This window comes from Pangasianodon hypophthalmus, chromosome 24 (genome assembly GCF_027358585.1).
Source record: "Pangasianodon hypophthalmus isolate fPanHyp1 chromosome 24, fPanHyp1.pri, whole genome shotgun sequence".
Taxonomy (NCBI): Eukaryota; Metazoa; Chordata; class Actinopteri; order Siluriformes; family Pangasiidae; genus Pangasianodon; species Pangasianodon hypophthalmus.
The window spans coordinates 13,236,983-13,257,524 of NC_069733.1; the positions used below are offsets into that span (position 1 = coordinate 13,236,983).

Sequence of the window (20,542 nt, forward strand, 5' to 3'; positions counted from 1 at the left end):
GTTCACAAATTGTTGTCTTACAACAGCAATAAAACACTCCAGGGAATGATGTTAATGGAAAATTGTTTTAAAAAATGATGTTTTATCATGAGAAAAATTGGAAATGAATAATGTACAGTGTCAAAAACAAACCATAATCTTATCATCTAAAGGAATGACCAAGATCCTCCACTAAATATGATAAAATATGATGGTGCAATGATGAAACTGGGATGAATTTATGTTTGCTGGGTCACTTCTGTGATAACAGCCCTGTGGACGACCCTTTCTTTCTATATATATATATATATATATATATATATATATATAAATATAAATAAATATAAATAAAACACACACAATATATTATATAATTAAAATGGTCTGAAAGCCTAAAATTAGAATGTTATAAAATAAACTGAAAGAATTTATTCAGTGCCCATAAGGTTACAATGGATTGCTTTTCATTGTAGAAAAATGCAACACGGCCACTTCCTGTCCACTAACAATTCAAAACAGGAAGGATAGTTTCTCCACATATCCTTCCTTCCCTTGCATGCTTAGTCTTTAGTCCCTGCTGGATACAAGTACATATGGGGCAAGGTGTCCAACTAGATCTCACTTCACACACATTGTTGTAGAAACACATTACACACCTTAAATGCTCAAAGTGGGAAAATAAAACCATGGATTCTGTGAAGGTTTTTATTGTCTATTGTTATGCAGTAGTACCGTGACAGCGAATGACAGGCTATTGAAAGGATAAATCTACATCTGCAATTAAAAACACAGAATGAACACTTTCCCCATCTTTTCACCCTTGAATAGATTTTTTTTAAACAAACGATGAATAGTTAAACAAAAGTGAAAAGCAAGCAGCTGCTCATCTAAACAGATAAAACAATAAAACAAAAATCAAAACTTGGAACACTGCCATGCTTCCATAAAATTATACAATTTCTTGAAGCTATATTGCAAGATTAGATATATGCTCATCAATGCTCATATATTAAAGATCAAACATAGCCTACACATAGCTACATATGATTATATGCATATGTACACAGATATATTTAGGGATTACAGCACTATGAACACAAATGTTAGGCAGACTTGGGCCTATTACAAACAAGTGATCTCTGCTTCGAATATAGGATTTAGCGCCTCCCTCAGTGCATGAGATTTCCTTTGCAAATCTAGAACCACTAATGAAAAGGACATGCTCATGTAAATGTTGTGGTTATTTCTAAAATCAATGCTGTCACCTAGTACAGAAATGAATTAGGGACCACTGAGAATGGGGATAACACATGCATTTGTACAGGGCCCAAGTCTGCTCTCAGAGATCAGGGTCTTACGGCAATGCAACAGAAGCTTGCGAACATTAGAATACACTAGCAGAATAGCCTTTAAACAAGGTCAGCTTCACCCCACTTGCATTATGCGTAATAGAATTAGGACATATTTTTCTACTTGACGTAACAGTATAGCCAAAGATGTACATCACAAATGGCTAAAAGGGAACCGGCAGGTTTTATTAGTGCTGTGGAACACAAGGTTTTATACTCCAATGCCCAGTCACCATTCATTATAACAATGAATGGGTTACAGTTTAGCTTAGGCTTTGTGGTTATGAGGAATGTCTCCGTTCAAAAACACACAAAAATAAAATATTAAAAAAAAAATTTAAATTAAATTAAAAAAAAAAAAAAAAAAAAGAAAGAAAAAAAGAAAGAAAGTAAGTTACATTTCTAAGCTTAAGCCATTGTCAAATTCTTACATTGCAATTTTAAAATGCATCAAACAAAATCTGTTCTATTGTATGGTTTATCTTTTTTCTTTTTTTTAAACCTTAATCAACACCAAATCATGGCTTGAACATGCTACCTTGGGACATACCAAGCTATTGATGATTTCAGATTTAGTATGAATCTCAACATAGTTCCTTTTGGTTCCTGAGGGTGAATTAACACATTATCCAAAACATTCTGCAGGCTGAAGAACCTGTTTTAGTAGTAGTAATATTGTGTCCCATAGGTCCAATTTATCATGAAATATGTTAAACACCCCTATGCTAGAAGTGTTTCTGGAGTGTACAAATATCTTGACAATTACACTCAGCACAAGCAAAATCTGTTAACGTATATTAATTTAGTAACAAATGATTAGAGCACAAATAATAAACTATCCAGTTACAGGCTCTTTTACGTCACCAAAACAATTCTGTGCATGTTAAATATTTTAGTAAATAACGATGCGTTTTTGAAATTAAGCTTAACATTGACCAAGCTGCCATCATAGGTCATTTACAGGCACTAGAAGCAAACGGAAAGCCATTAAGATGCTCATCGACGGGCTTCTTACAAGCCATAAAACTGTTTCTGAGCAGCAGCAATGAGCATGCACAGAGACCTAAAGAAATCAGCTTTTGCACCACTGGAATACAGAGACTTTGAACAAGATATGGGTGAGCCTGTGAAGCTTGCTTAGAAGCCATCAAAGTCCTTCTTGTCCTTCTTCCCCTCACCCTCGAAGCCGTCTGTGCCGTCGCTGTTGTCGCGCCTCCTCTTGCGATTGCTCCTCATGTTGAAGCGTGGGTTCAATTGAGGCAAAGGGTCCATGCCTAGAACTTTATGGATCTGACGGAACGCCAAGAGCCTCAGGGCAAACTGTCAAAAAAGAGAAGAATAGGAATTATGGTTCTCAGACTGATGAGATGACAATTTCTAGTTCAACCTGTAGGACTAGTGAGTTCACTAGCACAAAGATGCCGATCTATTTACTCAAGGTAATTGAGCAAAATATCCATCCATCCATTTTCTCTACTGCTTATCCTACACAGGGAACTCGGGGCACAAGGCGGGGGACACCCTGGCAGGGTGCTAACCCATCGCAGGGCACAGTCACACACATTCACACACTACGGACAATTTGGAAATGCCAATCAGCCTACAAGGGATGTCTTTGGATCTCGGAGGAAATTGGACTACCCAGAGGAAACCCCTGAAGCACAGGGAGAACATGCAAACTCCGCACACAGGGTGAAGGCAGGAGTCGAACCCCCAACCCCGGAGGTGCGAGGAAAATGTGCTAACAACTAAGCCACCGTGCCCCCCTAAGCAAAACATCTTTGTCAGTTTTGTTAGTTATTGAAGGATGGTCCTAGAAGATTCCACTTGGCTTACCTGTGCACTAGACGTTATATCCTCTCTCTGCTGCTCCTCCATGGTACCCAGGGTGTCTGTTGGATTTTTCTCACATGGGTCCATTAACCCTGGGCCACCTGGATCAAAAGCATTAGTCTTATTAAATGGGCTATAGTCATCCTTCAGTGAACAGTTCTACATTCTGCCATTATTGAAATTAGGTTCCACCGTCAAGCTAGAAATCATTTAGGGGAAAACACCATTTGGGCATCAAAAACAACCTGTGAAAATGTGTTGGTATTTTAAGGTATACTAAAGTATTGCTGAAAAAGCAAAAGCAAAAGGAAAAAGGATTTGTTTGAGTAATAAGGAAAAAGTAACATGAAATCTGAACCATCTAATCAGACAATTGGATAATCTGCCAAATCCATTTTATATACTAAAACGATTATGATTTAACTTACTTGAGAGATTCATTTGCAGTATGGTTCTATTTAAGATGCTTTACATAGAAAGGTGGAAACAAAGACAAATGCTGGTATAAGCCAACAGTGGCTCTAAAAGTAGTGAACCTACAGTTTAATTAAAAAAAAAAAAAAAAAAACACACCACACTCAGTACACTAAAGGTTGCATAAATTATCATCAGATAATATCACTGGTAACTTATCTGCTTATCATATGTTTGCCTTAAATTTTTTAACCTTATTTTTGCCTGTTGATGTGAAGCCCAGATCGTTTACCTACCACCACAGTCTCAGCTTTGGCTAATATTCAAAGCTGGGTGGTCAGCGTTACCCTACACTCTGGCCTGAGAATGTGGTGTAGATCACTGCATTAAGGCAACCATCTTTCAATATGCTGATATGAGCAGCAAGAAAAGCACATCACAACCTTGCAGGATTACACTGACAAAGGGCACAAGTTGGTCCAAACACAGCTCAAATTGTAGTCTTTAATTACCTACCTTGAACGGTGGAGCTCAAGGAGAGCACTAAAATAACTCAAGAAAGAACATAAGCAATTAAGACTGCCAGGGAGCTGACTGTTGCCCAAAAATGCATTACTTACAGGGCTTCTGAAATAACAGAGCCTTGGTAAATTCATATGCAGAAATAGCTCAACCCCTCAATGACACTCGGAGGACACAGTCATTCAACACCGAATCGGGCAGGATGTACAGCAGACATTAATTTACATTTCTGCTGCTGAAATTTAAGACGATGGCCTGCCTTTCTCACTTGACTCCAATGAGAATGGTGGTTATATGACTGCAGTGCTGTTGTAGGAACATTGATTACTGTCAGAACAGTAACTTTACTGGTCTTTTGAAGCCTTAAATCATCCTCATGTAGTAAGCACTGGTTCCCAATGGGCAGGACAGTTATGGAAGCAGCTGAATCTCGTCTCCAAAACGCCACATCTGGGTGCTCAAGTGGTGCAACAGTAAAGCGTTCATCCTGTTGTTGAGAGATTGAAAGTTAGAATCCTGACAATACCACAGCTATCTGTGGCTGGGAGTCAAGGCAGCAAAATTGGCTATGCTCTCTGGGTGGGAGAGACGACATTACTGTCTCTCTCCTGTTGATCAGAGGAACAATAGCAAATCGTGGATGTCTGCAAGCTCATGTATGCAAAACAGGACGGATAGTGCTTTTCTCCAAGAGTGTTATGCTGCCCTGTGATGCAGCACAAGCAGCAGTTCGAAAAGATGCAGAGGTTGCCGCCTTGGTGGATACTGAAGTAGTACAGTAGCACATGCACACAAGAAAACATACCACACTTCTACTGCCAACAGCCTCCCTAGAATGCATAGGCCATTTCTATACCTCCAGGTATAGAACATACACTACATGGCCAAAAGTATGTGGACACCTGTCCATCGCACCCTTATGTGCACGTTGAACATCCCATTCCAAAATTATAGGAATTAATATGGAGTTAGTCTGCTGTCTGGTGCTATAAAGGTTTTCCAATACATTCTGAAGTGAGGCTGTGGGGATTTGTGCCTATTCAGCCACAAGAGCATTAGTGCAATCAGGCACTGATGTTGAGCTAGAAGGCTTGGTGTGCCATTGGCGCTCCAGTTAAAAAAAAAAAAAAAAATTGCAGCACAAACAGCAATGTTAAATAGTAACACAAGCATCACCTTGTTTGGGGGTACTGAAGGTCCTGCATGAGGACCTTTTATCGTGGTTTGAGTGTTACCAGCAGGTTCCAATTAACAACAGCAAAGTAATATATACATATTCAATTTCGCTAAAACAGCATGCAAAACAAAAATGACAGGAAAGTCTTTTTTTTTGGGGCAAAAAAAATTCTTCCACGTGAAAACAAACCTGCAACGATGTCCAGAACTAATCCTAGGTGCATACTCAGGTATTCTGAATAAGTGGGAAAACACCCTTATATATTTTATATATATTTTATATATATGTGTGTAAGTATTTTATATTATTTACTACAGATGACTGTTCTTAAGTAAAGAACATTGCAGTTAACTGACAAAGTTGTACTTGTTTTAACACAATCTTACCAGGGAGCAGAATGCCAGAGGCAATACATTCAAAGACTCGTCTCAGTGCATCACCAGGGCTCATCGGTCCAGAGGCACTGCTGATTGCCTTCTCCACAAGCAGCTCCATGGCCTTGGATAGAGAAAACCTAGTTACTATGCAACTTTTGGTCTTCCAGAGCCAATACTTCAGAGGACTCCTTAAAAACCTTTTGGATATCCTAAAGCCCAGTATGAACAGATCTCATCTTCCTACTCACCCAGCTTGGAAAAGCAGACCAGGTGGGTACTCTCTGACAAAGGTCACGCAGGATACGAATAACAATCACGCAGGACTGGAGTCCATTGGCTCTAGCCTTCAGTGCAATAAAGTCAAGTTAAGTGAGTCAATGGTGCATTTACAGCAGAGAGCAGATGACATGGTGGGTCTCAGTGAGAGGTGCAACACTACTGTTCACAATGGAAGCTTTTACTTGGTTTACACACTCTTTAGCCAATGCTTTTGAATAAGCTGCCATTCCCAGCAGTATTTTACCTCGTAGTTAGTATGAGAGTTCAATGTTTGCAAGATGCACTTGGAATGTTTCCCTGGTCATCTTGTAAACTCTGACCTCAGATTTCCAAATACTTCACAATCAAAACTCTCATTTACAAAGAGATCAGTTTGAAAGAGTAGCATAGGAACTGAAACAGTCAAGGAAATCTGCTTTACTTTGCCTGTGTGTGCTTGCGTGACAGCAACATCACAGTAAACTAATCAGATATTCCTTTCCTCTCAATCCCCAAAAGAAACAAACAAATAAATAAATAATCACAAAGAACAAACGGTCAACATGAAAGCTCTTATCGGTGATATTTTTATGCAAAGGTATTCTGCAGCCTTATGGAATTTTTTTTCGTAATCTAATTCAAGTACTGCTCCATTTTATATACATTTTAACAAATTCATTGTATGCAAGGATGCTTAAAAACAACAAAAAACTGAAATAAAATAACATTTTGTAATTCCCAGTTATTTAATGTAGTTACTGATAGCATCCTTGTATTACTTTTTATTTTTCAGGGTTAAAATGTCAATAACCAAAAATTAAATACTAAAAGCAAATGAGTACATAAAAAGAATACATCTCATAAGGCTACATGAAGAAAGAAAAATGATGTTCCGAACCTGGAACCACTTAGCGTGGCGTAGGGCAGCCAGAGCGTCAAGGCATTTTTGCCTGTCCAAGACGTCCGCTGGGTCTTTCACCATACCCGAGGTTACATCTAAAAATGGATCGAATTGTCAAACGGTGGTGAGGAACGGGTGTTTGACCAGGTCACAGAGAGACTGCCAAGAACACATTGCCACACATACCAAATTGTTTCCCTGACTACAATTCTACCTATATTTGGGGTAGCTTGTCAAATGACGTTTTATCTTATCTGAAAACGGGAACCAACATCTTTGAAACAATCAGCTGTACTATCAGTTAGACAAGAGAATGGTACAACACTGGACTGGGGAATAGTGTTGACAAACATGGAGAATGGAGAATGAAGGACTGATGATGGCAGGGGAGAAATGCCTTCACACTTTTTGACCAATCCAAAATACAGCATTGGCTGGAACCACCTTGAATGTGTGAAGTGATCTTACTGGTTACCAAATTAAATATTTAAAACCACACATGTTGTACTACTGTGTCCATATTGGTGTAAGTTTTTTGTTTTCTACTACAGGTGGGTCTTTTTCGAGGGGCATGACAATTTCATAATTTTCTCATGCTACCGCCAAAGCAATAGTGTAGCTCAATACAACGCATTTATTTATTTTTTTTTTGGAATAAATACCAGCAATCAAATGGTTTTGTTAAACCAGACAAGATTCCTCTTCCACATATTAGCTTATTTTATCCTTGCAGTTGGTTACTTGGAACGGAATCCATTCTGTAGCTTGCTCAATCTAAATAAAATAAAATAAAATAAATAAATAAATATTAAACAAACATATGTAGCATTAGGATAAATGTAATATAAAATATATACAACCTAAATAAACAAGTTAACATTAAAAGCCTGACACTCGTTACAAAATCATTTAGGGGAAGGAAAATGAAATTTGGAAAACCCCTTTTTTATTCTTGTAAATTTATCCTAAAGTACAAAATGTTGTGGGGCCACACTATGGCTTTGCATTTATAGTTTATTAGCATGGTACAGAAAAGGGGAGATCGAGGAGAATGCAGAATGCTTTTATGTGATACGTGCTTGGTGTGACCTACTACAGTGGCAATAGTAGGTGTGGCAAAGTGTTTGAGAGGGTTTGGGAAGGGACCTTGGTCAAAAATCCTTCCGGAGCTGGTAGACGTAGCCTCAGATGGGAAACAAGTTACTCAGAACGCAAGGAGGCTTTGGGCTGGACTTGTAAAGCTTTGGATACATGAAGGCAGCAATGCGTGCTGGAAAGAAAACACGAAGCTCCCAGCGAGAGGGGTTAGGACATCACTGCATGCATACCTGCCTTGAGTGGGTTTGGAAAACCCCCATAGGTCACTGCAGACCGAAGGCTATAAAAGCCAGGTCCAACCAAAGATTCCTCTAACAAAGCCTTCCTCCCAAAAGCTTACTGATACTCCCCTAAGGACCCAAACAGGAATGGTGACATCTGAGCACAGAATTGGGGCCTGCATTTAACATAATTTCAGCCACATTCCATTGTCAAAAAAACAAGACAAAGGAAGGGTAGTTATATAACTTGGAACTAAAAGACCTTAAGTTTTCTGGTAAATGTAAAGGGATTTTTGGGTCTAGAGTGAAGCATAATTAATAAGATGCTCTAAAAACCAATCATTAATCATGCAGTGGATTGATTCACTCAGGGGAGCACTTTCATTTTGGAATAAGGGTCTTCAGAATGGTGAATCTAGTGACCACCAATCAAAAGATTTGTTTCCTGTGGGGACATTACAGACTTTCCCACGGCTTACAGCTACTTTACCAGTTCCTACAATAATTCTGTTTATCTGGTGAATCCCTAGTCTTTTAAATGAAAACATTTCATCCTAAATCCTTGGTTATTTATAGATACAGTAGAGAATCCCCTGGAACACAGGAAACAAAAATGAATCTTACTCAGGACTAACTAGACTTACACAATGCAAAACACTTATCATGCTTGTTTTGGAGAGAGCTTCAAGAGCACTGAAGAGGTGTTACAGAGAGAGCCCTGAGCAACACTGCTGGCAAGTAGATAAACAAGACAAGTAAAACCTGGTAGTGGTGAACTTGAGTTTGTTAAAAGCCAAATCCCAGCCCAATGCCTACATCAATTCAGAATGCTCACACCTCATTCAATTAATTAATAAATTCTCTTTAAGAAACTGAGGAATTCTTCCATAACATTACGAATATTTGCCTTCAAAATATCGCTTTCAGGCATGATCAGAAGTTTAAAAACAAACTCTCAGTGAGACACATCAGGAGTGAAAATGTATTGTAAAAAACAAGAAGAACTTCTAGAATTTAAAATCAAGTTAGATTAAAAGCTCCAATTTTAAATGCTTTTGAAGGCACTCATAGGATTTCATAGGAATTCCTTTCCATTCATATTATGACCCTGACCAAGCTCAAGCACATACCAGGTTTTACACTTCATACAAATCTTCATATAATCTTCACGGGGAAGCAGAGCAAAAGACGCTCATTTCCATGGGGTAATCAAACGTCTTACTAAAAAAATGAGACCATCTCCTCTGTGCCAGCAGATAGGCTCTTTGGGGTGTCAAATCAACAAATTAAATTAATTTGATAGGTGGCCAAGGTAAGGGAATAACATCTTTCCCAACCTCCATCCCGGGTGTTCTCCTCTCTGATGACTGGTGAGGTCAGAGTGATGGTCACCTGCATCTTGGGCTCAGCACAGGAAGTCAAGATGATTGCAGCTTCTTGGACCGAGCCTTTCACCTCATACTTCTCTGGTGTGACAAGCTAAGAAACACATGGGTTAGGGGATGATATTGATGGGGAGTAGCAAGAGAAACAAGGAAACTGACTTCCTTACAGTGATTAGCAGAATCACGAAGCATGTTTACAGTATAACATACATGCAGAATGGAACAGAGCTGTGATCTGCAATTTCTAACACCTTTCGTTAGAACACAATGCCACTTTATAAACGTAAACCAATGCAATTTTTCTAACATACTGCGAGTTGTTTAGGGAGGTGCTCCACAATGCGTGACAGCAGACTCTTGCTGGGTTTCTCAGAGCAAAGAAGAACAAGGTTGACGTTCTTATCTCCACGCAGGAGTAGTCCTTTGGCCAGAACACCAACCCTCATCACTCCCTTCAGTGCTCTGCAATATGCAAAAACAAAGCGTCACTGACTCAACTTACAAGACAAAGATAGGCTTGCAAATTATAAACAAGTGCCAGCTCACCTGTCTTTGGGAGGCTCTTTCTTTTCTTTGTCCTCTTCTTTGCCCTTGTCTTGGTCAGTAATGATGTCCGATACAAGCTTGAGGGCACGCTCGGTGATGGACACAATCTTCTGAATGGCCTGGAGCTCCTCTTCAGAGGGGTAAATAGCAGCATGTTTGGTCATCACATAACGATCGTCGGAAGAATCAGGGCGCCGTGGGGGCTGAAATCAAACAACCGAAATGTCATGATAACGTTGACATAAAACGTTCTGAATGGAAAGGCCTTTTCCGGTCCCACTTTATGGTAAGTGTCTCTAATACCTGTACAGTTACATAAACTATAATTACGATTATAATGTAACTACTGAGCATGCTGCACTGTTGCAGAAGTAAATACACAAATACACATGTGCATACACGGGCATGAAGTCCAGTTTTGGCAAATACATAAGTATTTTGACAGTTATGACTATATAACCCTTAACTGTACATACTAATTGGGCAGGAACATCATATTCATTATTATTCAAGGTGCGACTTTTTATACTGTCAAATTATAGATTTTTGTAAATCCATCCGATTTGCTGGGTTACTATTACACAAATAAAAAGTTAGACTTTAAAATGTCAAGATATACACAGCCCAAGATGATACACATTCTTATTAACACAGGATTTACATCTGTAATCCATCTGCAACAGTGCAATCTCTTCAGTGCTTAGATTACAGTTGCCTGTATTGTTTATGTGTAAATACAGTTATCAGCGACACTGCTGTAAAGCTGAAAAAAAAAAAAAATCTGCTTTTTCCTGTTGATCCAAGCTGTGTCTCATTATTACATACTGTATTAACACTAAGGATATTAACACATAAACGAAAAGCACTTCTGGCTAGTGAAGGACTAACCACAGGGCCTTGCGGCTGTGGGATGGGCATTCCAGGTCTCACCCCAAGCAGACCAGGAGGTCCAGGTGGACCTTGTGGATAGCCACCATCGGGCATCCTACGCCTCTCCTCCCAGTGGTGTTGCTCTTCCTCCATTCGTCGCCAGTACATGTCCTCCTCATAGCGCCTGCAGAAAACCAAACAGCAGAAAGCATGAGACACTTATCTGAAATTTGCTGTGAAAACCTTCAAATATGCATTAAACTCCTCTGAACCTCATCTCCATCCTCCAACGCTCTTCTTCTTCACGGCGTCGCCAGTATTCCTCCTTTTGCATTTGTTTCCTCATCTTCTCCTCTTGGATCTTCCGGGCTCGGATGCTGGGCTTCACTTCCACCTGGAGGTCTGGGTTCACTTTTTTCTACATTGCAGGCAAAGAACATTAACAGTATTTTAATCAAAACTGAAAAGAAATGCAAAAAGGTTTACTCATGTGTAATGATGTGGAACCTCCACAAAACAAGTTAGTTCCTGTTAACACATTCCCCACAAAATGTCTCTAAGTTTACAAGACCAAAAAAAGCAGCTTGTTATAAGGAAACCACAAAAACACAACATCATCCACTATCCAATGGTGAAAAACAAAGGAACAGCTTTACTTCCGAAGGTTACAAAGCAAATATAGTGATGCCTTAAACGAGTTTCACGTAAATGTGACCTTACAGAAAACATCTCCATATCAACAAGTATGTTTTACTCAACAATTTTTAAATCAGTTTATTATTAAGCTTAGATTAAGTGGCACACCAACCGTACACCCTTTATAGTCTATAAGCCAACAACAAAATTAATATCCACCAACCTTATATTGCAAACGATGTCGCCTCCCTTTAAGATGCATTTCCTTCGCATTGGGATCGTTAAAACTGCATTCACACAGCTTGCAGTGGAACCGGATGACTTTTCCTTCGTCATTCCGAACCTGTAGAGCCAGACATTTCTCCATTATGCATTCATAACAAACAGATAGTGTTTTGGGAATATGTCGACAATGTGCACGAGGGCTTCTCAATAAGCCACTGTACCTCTTCAACATAGTCATGGCCAACAGGCTGAACATCACTCTGCAAAGCTGCCAGAGCTGATTGAGGGGACAGCGGATCAGGTGTATCGTTTTTAACTTCCTGTGACGGTGCGCCTAACGAGTTCTGAACAGGTTTGGCTGCCTCAACTTTTGACTCATCCATCTTAACACCAGTTGTCTGTAATTTGTTTCCCCCTGCAGAAAAGAAAAAAAAAAAGAAGATCATATTTAGGTTAGCTTAAGATATTTGTAAATGACAAATATTGGAGCAAAATCAAGTACAGCAAGTACCAACGAAGTTTATCTTGGGTGTGTTGACTTTCTTGATTGTGGCAGCGGTTGAAGAAATGTTGCTGGGAGCAGGACTCTTGCCCTGCAGACCTGAGGCTGCAGCGTTGTTAACCATGCTGAGGGGTTTCAGGTAGGAGGAACTGGAGCCGGTGGAGGAGGAGATGTTCATGGAAGATGCTGTGCTGCTGGTGGAACTGCTGATGGCAGCACTGGCCGTTTTACTGGGAGCTGCTGTGGTGGACGTGGACGTGGACGTCTGCGTCACCACACTCGGCTCCGTGGAAGGAATGGGTTTCCCGAGTTTGGTGTGTAGTTTTACAACCTAACAATGACAAAAGAAATAAATTAGTATGTAAACACAAGGATAAGGCATAGAAAAGGCTGTATGGGCAAAGGGCTCTTAAAAGGGATGAGTCCATATTTTCAAAGATTTTATAGAATCTTGATTCATAAAGCCGGTGCTTCAGAATTATTTAATAGTAATCACAAGAGTTGCTTGCCTAGTACAATCCATTTCATGTTGGATCATGCTTTCAAAGTTAATTTTTTTATTTGAATACACAATAAAACATGTGCTTTCACAAATCGCGTCTTGCTGTTCTCAGGACTTCTCCGAAGGTCGTTTTGGATGCTTCTCGTTTTGGATGCCACTTTCGTGTTCACGTTAAACGTTGAAAAATATTTCATTTAATTGTTTACGTTTTTATTTAACATTTTAATTACTTTTCCATTAGAATAATTATTTCATTATTTAAAATAAAGATTTATTTCCTTGTTGGTTCCCTCAGTCCTCTATAGTGGACTACATACAATTCGCAAAGCTATTCAACGAACCTGAAATTCTCAGATGCATGAATCAACGAACCATACGTTAGTACAGTAGAAGACAGTTAAATTTAAACAGTTAAACATGCAGTAAGTTACATCACTGCCTCATGAGGATGTTGTGAAATTAAAGTTTGGAATTTGATGATGTACTTGAACAGCGAGGTTAAAGTGTGCTTACCACCAGGCGCACTGCAAATTCACACACAGTGTAGCAGATCAAGACTTCATATTTTGTGCCGTATGTGTAATTTTTCCTGTGTGAGTGTTAGCTTGAACATTGGAATATTAATCAAATAATGCCCTGAAACGTGTGAAGAGTAATTTTGCCAGAAATGCCCGTCCCAACTTGATATGCAAACTTTTTTGAGCAGAATGTTTGAAGAGAACAAATCTCTCTCTTCCAGCCTTCATGCTTGTTACATAAGTTCACTGCCGTTATTCCTATTTTTGTTTGAAGAAATATATAAGATAAATGCTTAAGTTACATAAACCTCTGCTGGTTGTGGGAGTTGATGTGAGATCAGTGCTTCTAAAGATGATTCATTTACCTTCTGGTGTTTAGCTCCACGGATGTGGGCAGCATAGGCATCTGCTCCGGTGCAGGCAACGTCGCAAAGCTCGCAGCGAAGCTGGTTCTGTGTGCTGCGGGCCGAGCTGCTGCCGCCACTGCTGCTATTACTGCTCTGAGAGACCTTCAGCGCTGCCTCCTTCTTCTTGTGCTTCTGACCTTCTAGATGTTCCTTGTATGTCTACAATAATGAACAGAAAGGCTGTTAAACAATATTCCACTGTGCAGAAGCCGGGTCAGTAGACTCAATCCCCATAATGAGACGGAAATATTGGGTATAAGTGGAGGTACATAAAAATGAATCCGTACATCAACTCAGTAACCCCCCCCACAAAAAGAAAACAATAAAAAAAAAATTTACCAGCCAATGCCCCAGAGAGCGTTCAGTTTTAGGTTTCTCTCTTGTTCTCTCTTATATAGAGGACATGCACTCTGCAAGCATTTCTACACTGATGATGCATAACTATCTCTCTCAGGTAGCCTTAAAGGGAGGAGGCTATTAGAACTACTGCAATAAACTAGTCATTAGATTTAGACATGGGTTATGAGGCAAAGTGAAAAGGAAGAGGGCCTACCTGTGGCCCAGCACAGCTAATCTTGCACACATCACAGTAGTGTATTTGTGGTGGTTTCGGTGGTTGTTTGGGTTTGAGTGTTTTGTTCTGGAAGGGTGTTTTCTTGGTGAATGTGCTTCCGGTCCAGGCAGCGGTGGCTGCCGCGGCAGCGACGGCTTGCTTCTGCTGCTGCTGCTGCTGCTGTTGCTGGTAGTAAGAGGATGCCGCAGAGTATACAGCTGCCTCATAACCTGAATATGACGTGCCTGGAAATAGATTCAAGGGAGCAATGATCAAAGGTGCTGCATTGAGGATGGACACATTATGATAACTTCAAATAATGCTACTTTTTAGTGATTACTTTTGTAATAAACTGGTCTAACTGGTCTGCACTTAATAATCACACAAAAGTGACAAAATGAGATTCAAATGATTCCACAGCACAGTTAACTGCAGTGATGCAGAGTTTAAAAGGAAAAAAAAAAATTCACTTCACAAAATCAGTCAGCAAATAAAGAAGCCAACATGTCAAGTTCAAAGCTTTTTACCTGAGTATGTAACAGCGTTGGTGCTGTATGTAGGGCTCTGAGAGTAAGACGGGACCACGGAGGCTGCAGCAGCTGCTGCTGCTACTGGCTGTACAGTGGAGGACACTGGGTAGATGGAGAAGGTGGAGGTGGCTGGACTCTGGGTGGCTGGCTTTATGGCTGTAACCTGGCGGGTCTGCTGGGTCTGCGTATACGGTGTGGCACCCTGGCTGTATCCCGTTTTGGGGGCTGTTTGGTAGTAGGTCTCTGCCACTGTGGGCTGTGGTTGGGCTGCTGCTGCTACAGCTGCCGTAGCTGTGGGTTGTTGGTAGTATTGTTTACTGTCATACGCTACAGCTGGAGCTGAGGAACGGACATAAGAATAGGAATCCTGCAAGAGAAAGAGGAAACTTGATTACAGAAGAGAGACAGTTATTCAGTCTCTCAAAAGAATTAGAGTCTGAAACTCCATTACCTGGTAGTTCTGTGAGGTGACCGGTGGAGGTGGTGGGGGCACTTCAGGCTGGCGCTGGGCATAGCCGTAGTCGGTGGTGGCGTGGGCAGGCTGGTACCCCCCGTAAGCTGCTGCAGTGGCCGCTGCTGCGACAGCAATGGGTGCAGGTCTGGCCACAGCAACAGTGGCAGCTGTGGGGGCGTAGGCTGCGGCTACGGTGTGAGCAGCCACTGGCGCCTGATGCACGGTGTAGCTGGCCACCGTGGTAGGATGGGTGTAGGCTACTCCAGCGGCTGGCTGCTGACTGCAAGGCAAGACAGGCAAAATTTAATAACTAAACACCCTAGATTCTGAACCAAACTGTACTTCTTGCCTGATCATGGCAGTAAAGTTTTTCTTTTATCCTATATTTTCTGTGTTTAAAAAAAAAAAAAAAAAAAAAAAAAAAAAGACCTCCATTGCGAATCACCATTAGGTAATACATAAGCAAACGTTTATAATTTAAGTAAAGAGATGGAAGAAGGCCTGTTTATATTCCAGGAAAACTACAATCCCACCAACAAAGACAAGACAGCACAAACAGACCTTGCACTATTAAAAGCCCATCAAAGCTAACCCATTTAAACAGATCTCATGAAAAACCTGAATGCACAGAATGCCCAAATTCCAATTTCAAAATAGTAATCGACTGAAATTGTGAGACAGAGTTGCAAAGAAGTATTTAAAGTCTGGAAGATGAATGACACAAACCAGTGGAATCGTTTTGTTAGGTACAAAGTCATGTCTGAGATACCAGAGTAACTGTTTATAGAAAGAAGTGAACTATGGGCCATGTGTTGCGTTAGGGTCAGCTAAAATATAAATGTAATAAAATATCATGGTGGTTGTTTTAAATGTAAAGTGTCAGCAATGGTCGCAGCAGGAATGGGGATGGAGTAATGGTAAAGATCAATGGGCAATTTGTTGCTCGATGCTGAACATTTACATTAAAATGAGGAGGCTGTTTCTAAACATGAACAAGCACTCTATTAATAGTAACAATAGCCATTAAAATCTGTCTGTAAAACCTTTCATTCAGAAGACTGAATTATTTAAATGTAAGCTAGATCATACACACCAAGGCTTAACATTAAACGAAACAGCGAGGTGTTGGGGAGATTAGAACGATTTTCTGACAATCACATGACAGTTTCTCTACACCGTTCTGAAATTACCCCTCATGTGCCAGCCTTTGTGTGTGTAAAATTCACTTTAGCTGCTTTAGGGGGAGCCAGCATCAAAAGACATCACCAGTGCGTAACTGACTTAAAGATTCTGAATGTGCGCTATGGTCATGGACCTTTACTTCAATCACAGAGATTATAGTTTGCACTATGAGCTTTCGACATCAGTATCAGGTTTAAAGTCACTGAATATACGTTCCTGACAAAACCTGTCCCAATTTTACTGACTAAGATGTCCTATTTTGACAACCACAATTTTACTGACCCCATTTTACAGTTTCACCACAGTTTAAATTTCCATTATATTTATGCATTCATTAGAAAAAAGAAAACATATTTTAATGTTTGAGTCCATGTTCTACTTTATTTACCCAACATACACTATATGGCCAAAAGTTTGGACACCTGACCATCACACCCACGTGCTTACTGAACATCCCGTTCCAGATTTAGGCCCCCTTTACTGTTATAATAAGCTCCACTCTTCTGCGAAGTCTTTCCACTAGATTTTGGAGCGTGGCTGTGGGGATTTGTGTTCATTCAGCCACAACAGCATTAGTGAAAGGCCTGGGGTGCAGTCTGCGTTTCAGTTCATCCCAAAGGTGTTCAGTGGGGTTGAGGTCAGGTGCAGGACACTCAAGTTCTTCCTGGAACAGGTTTGGGCCCCTTAGTTTCAGTGAAGGGAAATTAATAGCACAGCATACAAAGACATCCTATACAATTGCATGCTTCCAACATTGTGACAACAGTTTGGGAAAGGAACACACATGGGTGTGATGGTCAGGTGTCCACATACTTTCAGCCTGTCAAAACACATTTCCTAAGGTTCCTTTTCTTCTTTGGCTAAAAATCAAATGCAGTTCTATTTGGCATACAGTACACACTATGGGCAGTGGTATCGCAGGGGATAAAGCTTTGGACTATTGGTAAGAAAATCCCAGCACCACCACTGGAACGTTGAGCTCTTAACCCTCAACTGCTCAGCTGTATAAATGAGAAATTTAAAATATAACATCCTTTCACTTCTGTGCGACACTGGATAGGGGCATCTGCCAAATGCCATAAAGGTAACTGCACTATGTTGGGCCTACAATGTAGTATGTTATACCATGTTTATTACATATATTAAACAGGAACCCATTTGGGATTTAGCTCAACCATGTGATCCCTGGTTGAAGGAAGAAATGCAAAATGTAGCTAAATATATTCTGTTTCCAAATGAGTAACCAAAAACCACTACCCTAAAAACACCCTTAAAAAGTCAAATTTAAGTTTTATAACTAACCAAAATTGCAAGCATGTTTGTTACGGCAGTTCAAAATGTATCCAGTAGGCAGCAACCATGTACAGTACTAACAGTGCACGCCTATGAGAATGCGAATGAACGTAAACTCAGTCGTGCATATAAAATACCAGCGAGAGTTACCCCTGCAACTATTTTTTTTTTTTTTTTTTTTTTTTTACTATCGCAAAGTCAATAACCTAAGGCTAAACAAATAATAAGCAAAGATAGTACACCCAAAGGTGCAATATAAAAACCACGGATAAAATAAAAACACACAGCCTGTTTACTTTCAGTAACTTTCGAAAATATTCTACAGTCTCAGTGTCGTAGCGATTCACAAGCTGCACAGCAACAACAAAAAATGGCAAAAAAATAAAAAGGTTGTAAGTGCTCACTTCATGCTTCACACTTCGGTCCTTCGTGTTTTTACTTCTGCCTGTCATCAGCTTTTTTAATGCAATACCACATCTGATTTTATACAACAGTTTTGTATTAGATTAGAATATGATTCAGGGATACATAATTCACAGACTCATATTTGACGTTGTCTTTTTCATTAATAGTTGTTATAAAGTACCACATTATTTAATCATGTGTGTCGTCCCAGAAGTTCTGCATATTTCTGTGAATCCCAAATAGTTTGCAATTACAACATGTAAAGTACACTACACAGGGTGGAGAAGCCATTATATCAGTTGCTGCATGGGGCACATGTGCAGGGAGTAGGAAGGCTAAGATGGAGCCTCTGCATATTAAATAAAGAAACAAATACCATTGCAACAAACAAACACTCGACTATATACATAATACTTGCGTGTATACATAAATAAAAAGCTGAAGTATTAAAGTTTATAATAAAATGATATTGCTACCTTGTTAATTTCTCTCATGGTTTCTTTAGTTTACATGCTTCACCTTGACTTAAAATTCTTTCTACTGTCGCAACAGGTAAAAGAAACTGATGTGTCTAACCCACTATTTTATGTGTGTTGGTAGCGGTTTTCCACACCATGCATACCCGGAAAACATACATATGGGGTTACTATAATAAACGGATATGTGCGAACATGTGACTACAGTTACAATTACATTATATGGCCAAAAGTTCATGGACACCTGACTATCACATATGGTTTTGATGGTCATTTGTTCACAACATTTGACCATATAGCGTACATTATCAGGCTCAGATTACGTATATTGTTTGTACATGAGTTTTTATCGTATAAATGATCATTTTTGCACAAGCATATTTATTGATTTGAATTCCTGTCAGAGCTGCTGTTATAGAAAACACATTCTGACCAACCGAGAATTCACCAGCACTGTGGTTTGAAATGCACTGGGATCTTAGTGCTTTTAATCAATCCCTCAATCAATCGATCAGCTTTTCGTCCCTTAAAACAAGGTCTATGGACAGGCCTATAGTGTGTTGGAGTATAAATACACAGAGCAGGACATTAGAGACACACCGCAACGCTGCAGCTGCTTGTTATGTCCTGCAACAAGACCGACTGACATTCAGGGAGTCCTTGAAAACCGCCTGTTAAGACACATGCAAAAAATAGAAACCGGTTTATTCTGAGGGTGACCAGATCCCTCACCAGATCTGTAATACTCTGTACTAAACAAATAATCAGGTGTGCACATGTAGGAAAAACAAGCAAGGAGCTCAGAGTTAAATGGTGCAGGATGACAGCTACATAAGAAACACAGCAACAGGCCTGGTCCTGGATACACACACACGCACACACACAACATCCAGGCTGGTCACAGGCATCAGTGTTGATGCTCGTGTTGAATAATTTATCAGAAACTCGAAGGAAAAAAGGTCATGTTTCAGTAAACAAGACCATGTTATAGTTCACGCGCAGGTATCGTTATGCAATAGATTCAGGTATCAGTAATGGCCGTCAGCTCGTCAGTAAACCCACAACGACCACACTAACACCAGCCTGGGTTTTTTATTATTATATATAACTATGATTACTTAAACAGTAACATGCACGAGGATTTAAATGCAGTGTAATGCGGATAGGGCTATTGAGACAGCGCAGAGGGCTCGCGCATACCCCTCCGCCCCTCCCCCACCACCGAACAATGCCAATGGAAATAACGTAAAACCGCACATCCAGCGCACGAGACTGCTGATTTTACACCCGTTTATCACTCACACCAGCAAAACAGCTCAACCTCTTACCTGTACTGCGCAGCAGCACCGTGGGTAAATCCAAAATAATTGCCGCCGGTAGCCATTTTGGCATCTTCACCTAGCCGGCTGGGCACTGCAATGAGAAACACAGCGAGGGGTTAAAGCGCTACGGCTACAGCGCCGAGGAACGTTAGCTTAACTAGCCTCAGCTAGCAAACAGCCCAATGCTAGCTTAGCAACCACGGAAACCCCGCGTTATCGCTGCGCCGGATTACATGCTGACAACAAACACCCAACAGTACGTTTATAAACCATAATACAGTTAACACACAGTTATAACATCTCCCAACCCGCCCACGCCCGTGTGTAGCCCTGAACTGTTGGGCTTTCATCATTATTTTCCCCTTACCATAGGTGAAGGAGACCACTGGACATATGGGAATCATTGGCTTCCACTTCTCTGACGAACTCGCACTGCGAACGCTGCTGTCTTTATATGAGCGTGTCGTAACCGGATGTAGAATGTTATACACGCAGTGGGACTCTGGGAAATGTAGTTCCCACAGTAACACTGTGGCTAACACACGATAGTCAATTTCAATTTTACAATTTTATATCCTTCATGAAAATGGGCAAAAAGTTTATATAA

General features: G+C 40.3%; 1 protein-coding gene across 3 annotated transcripts; it reads right to left on the minus strand.

Annotated features, from left to right (window-relative positions):
• Positions 1 to 670: 670 nt before the first annotated feature.
• zfr (zinc finger RNA binding protein) lies at positions 671 to 20,402 on the minus strand. Of its 3 annotated transcripts, none has more exons than XM_026931218.3 (19): positions 20,303 to 20,402; positions 19,942 to 20,026; positions 15,255 to 15,537; positions 14,801 to 15,170; positions 14,274 to 14,518; positions 13,679 to 13,879; positions 12,303 to 12,624; positions 12,013 to 12,206; positions 11,790 to 11,909; positions 11,203 to 11,348; positions 10,991 to 11,114; positions 10,061 to 10,263; positions 9,826 to 9,976; positions 9,467 to 9,608; positions 6,808 to 6,905; positions 5,900 to 5,995; positions 5,661 to 5,772; positions 3,165 to 3,262; positions 671 to 2,648 (listed from the first exon to the last, which is right to left on the minus strand). In XM_026931218.3, the coding sequence occupies exons 1-19, from the start codon at positions 20,337 to 20,339 to the stop codon at positions 2,466 to 2,468; spliced, it is 3,210 nt and encodes a 1,069-aa protein (XP_026787019.2). In that variant the 5' UTR covers positions 20,340 to 20,402; the 3' UTR covers positions 671 to 2,465. The 3 variants fall into 3 exon arrangements, 2 of the variants coding, with proteins under 2 accessions (XP_026787019.2, XP_026787018.2); XM_026931217.3 differs by having other exon boundaries at positions 10,949 to 11,114; XR_008300835.1 differs by lacking the exons at positions 671 to 2,648; positions 3,165 to 3,262; positions 6,808 to 6,905 and having other exon boundaries at positions 5,755 to 5,772; positions 10,949 to 11,114.
• Between the last annotated feature and the right edge of the window lie 140 nt (positions 20,403 to 20,542).

Bases quoted from the DNA above. Each gene is read 5' to 3' on its own strand.
- zfr (XM_026931217.3), bottom strand. From the start codon at position 20,339: ATGATTCCCATATGTCCAGTGGTCTCCTTCACCTATG. The intron at 15,171-15,254 runs GTAATGGAGTTT...TTTCTCTTGCAG, and splicing joins TCACCTCACAGAACTACCAG to GATTCCTATTCTTATGTCCG. The intron at 6,906-9,466 runs GTTGGGAAAGAT...ATCCATTTTTAG, and splicing joins GGAGAACACCCGGGATGGAG to ATGTAACCTCGGGTATGGTG.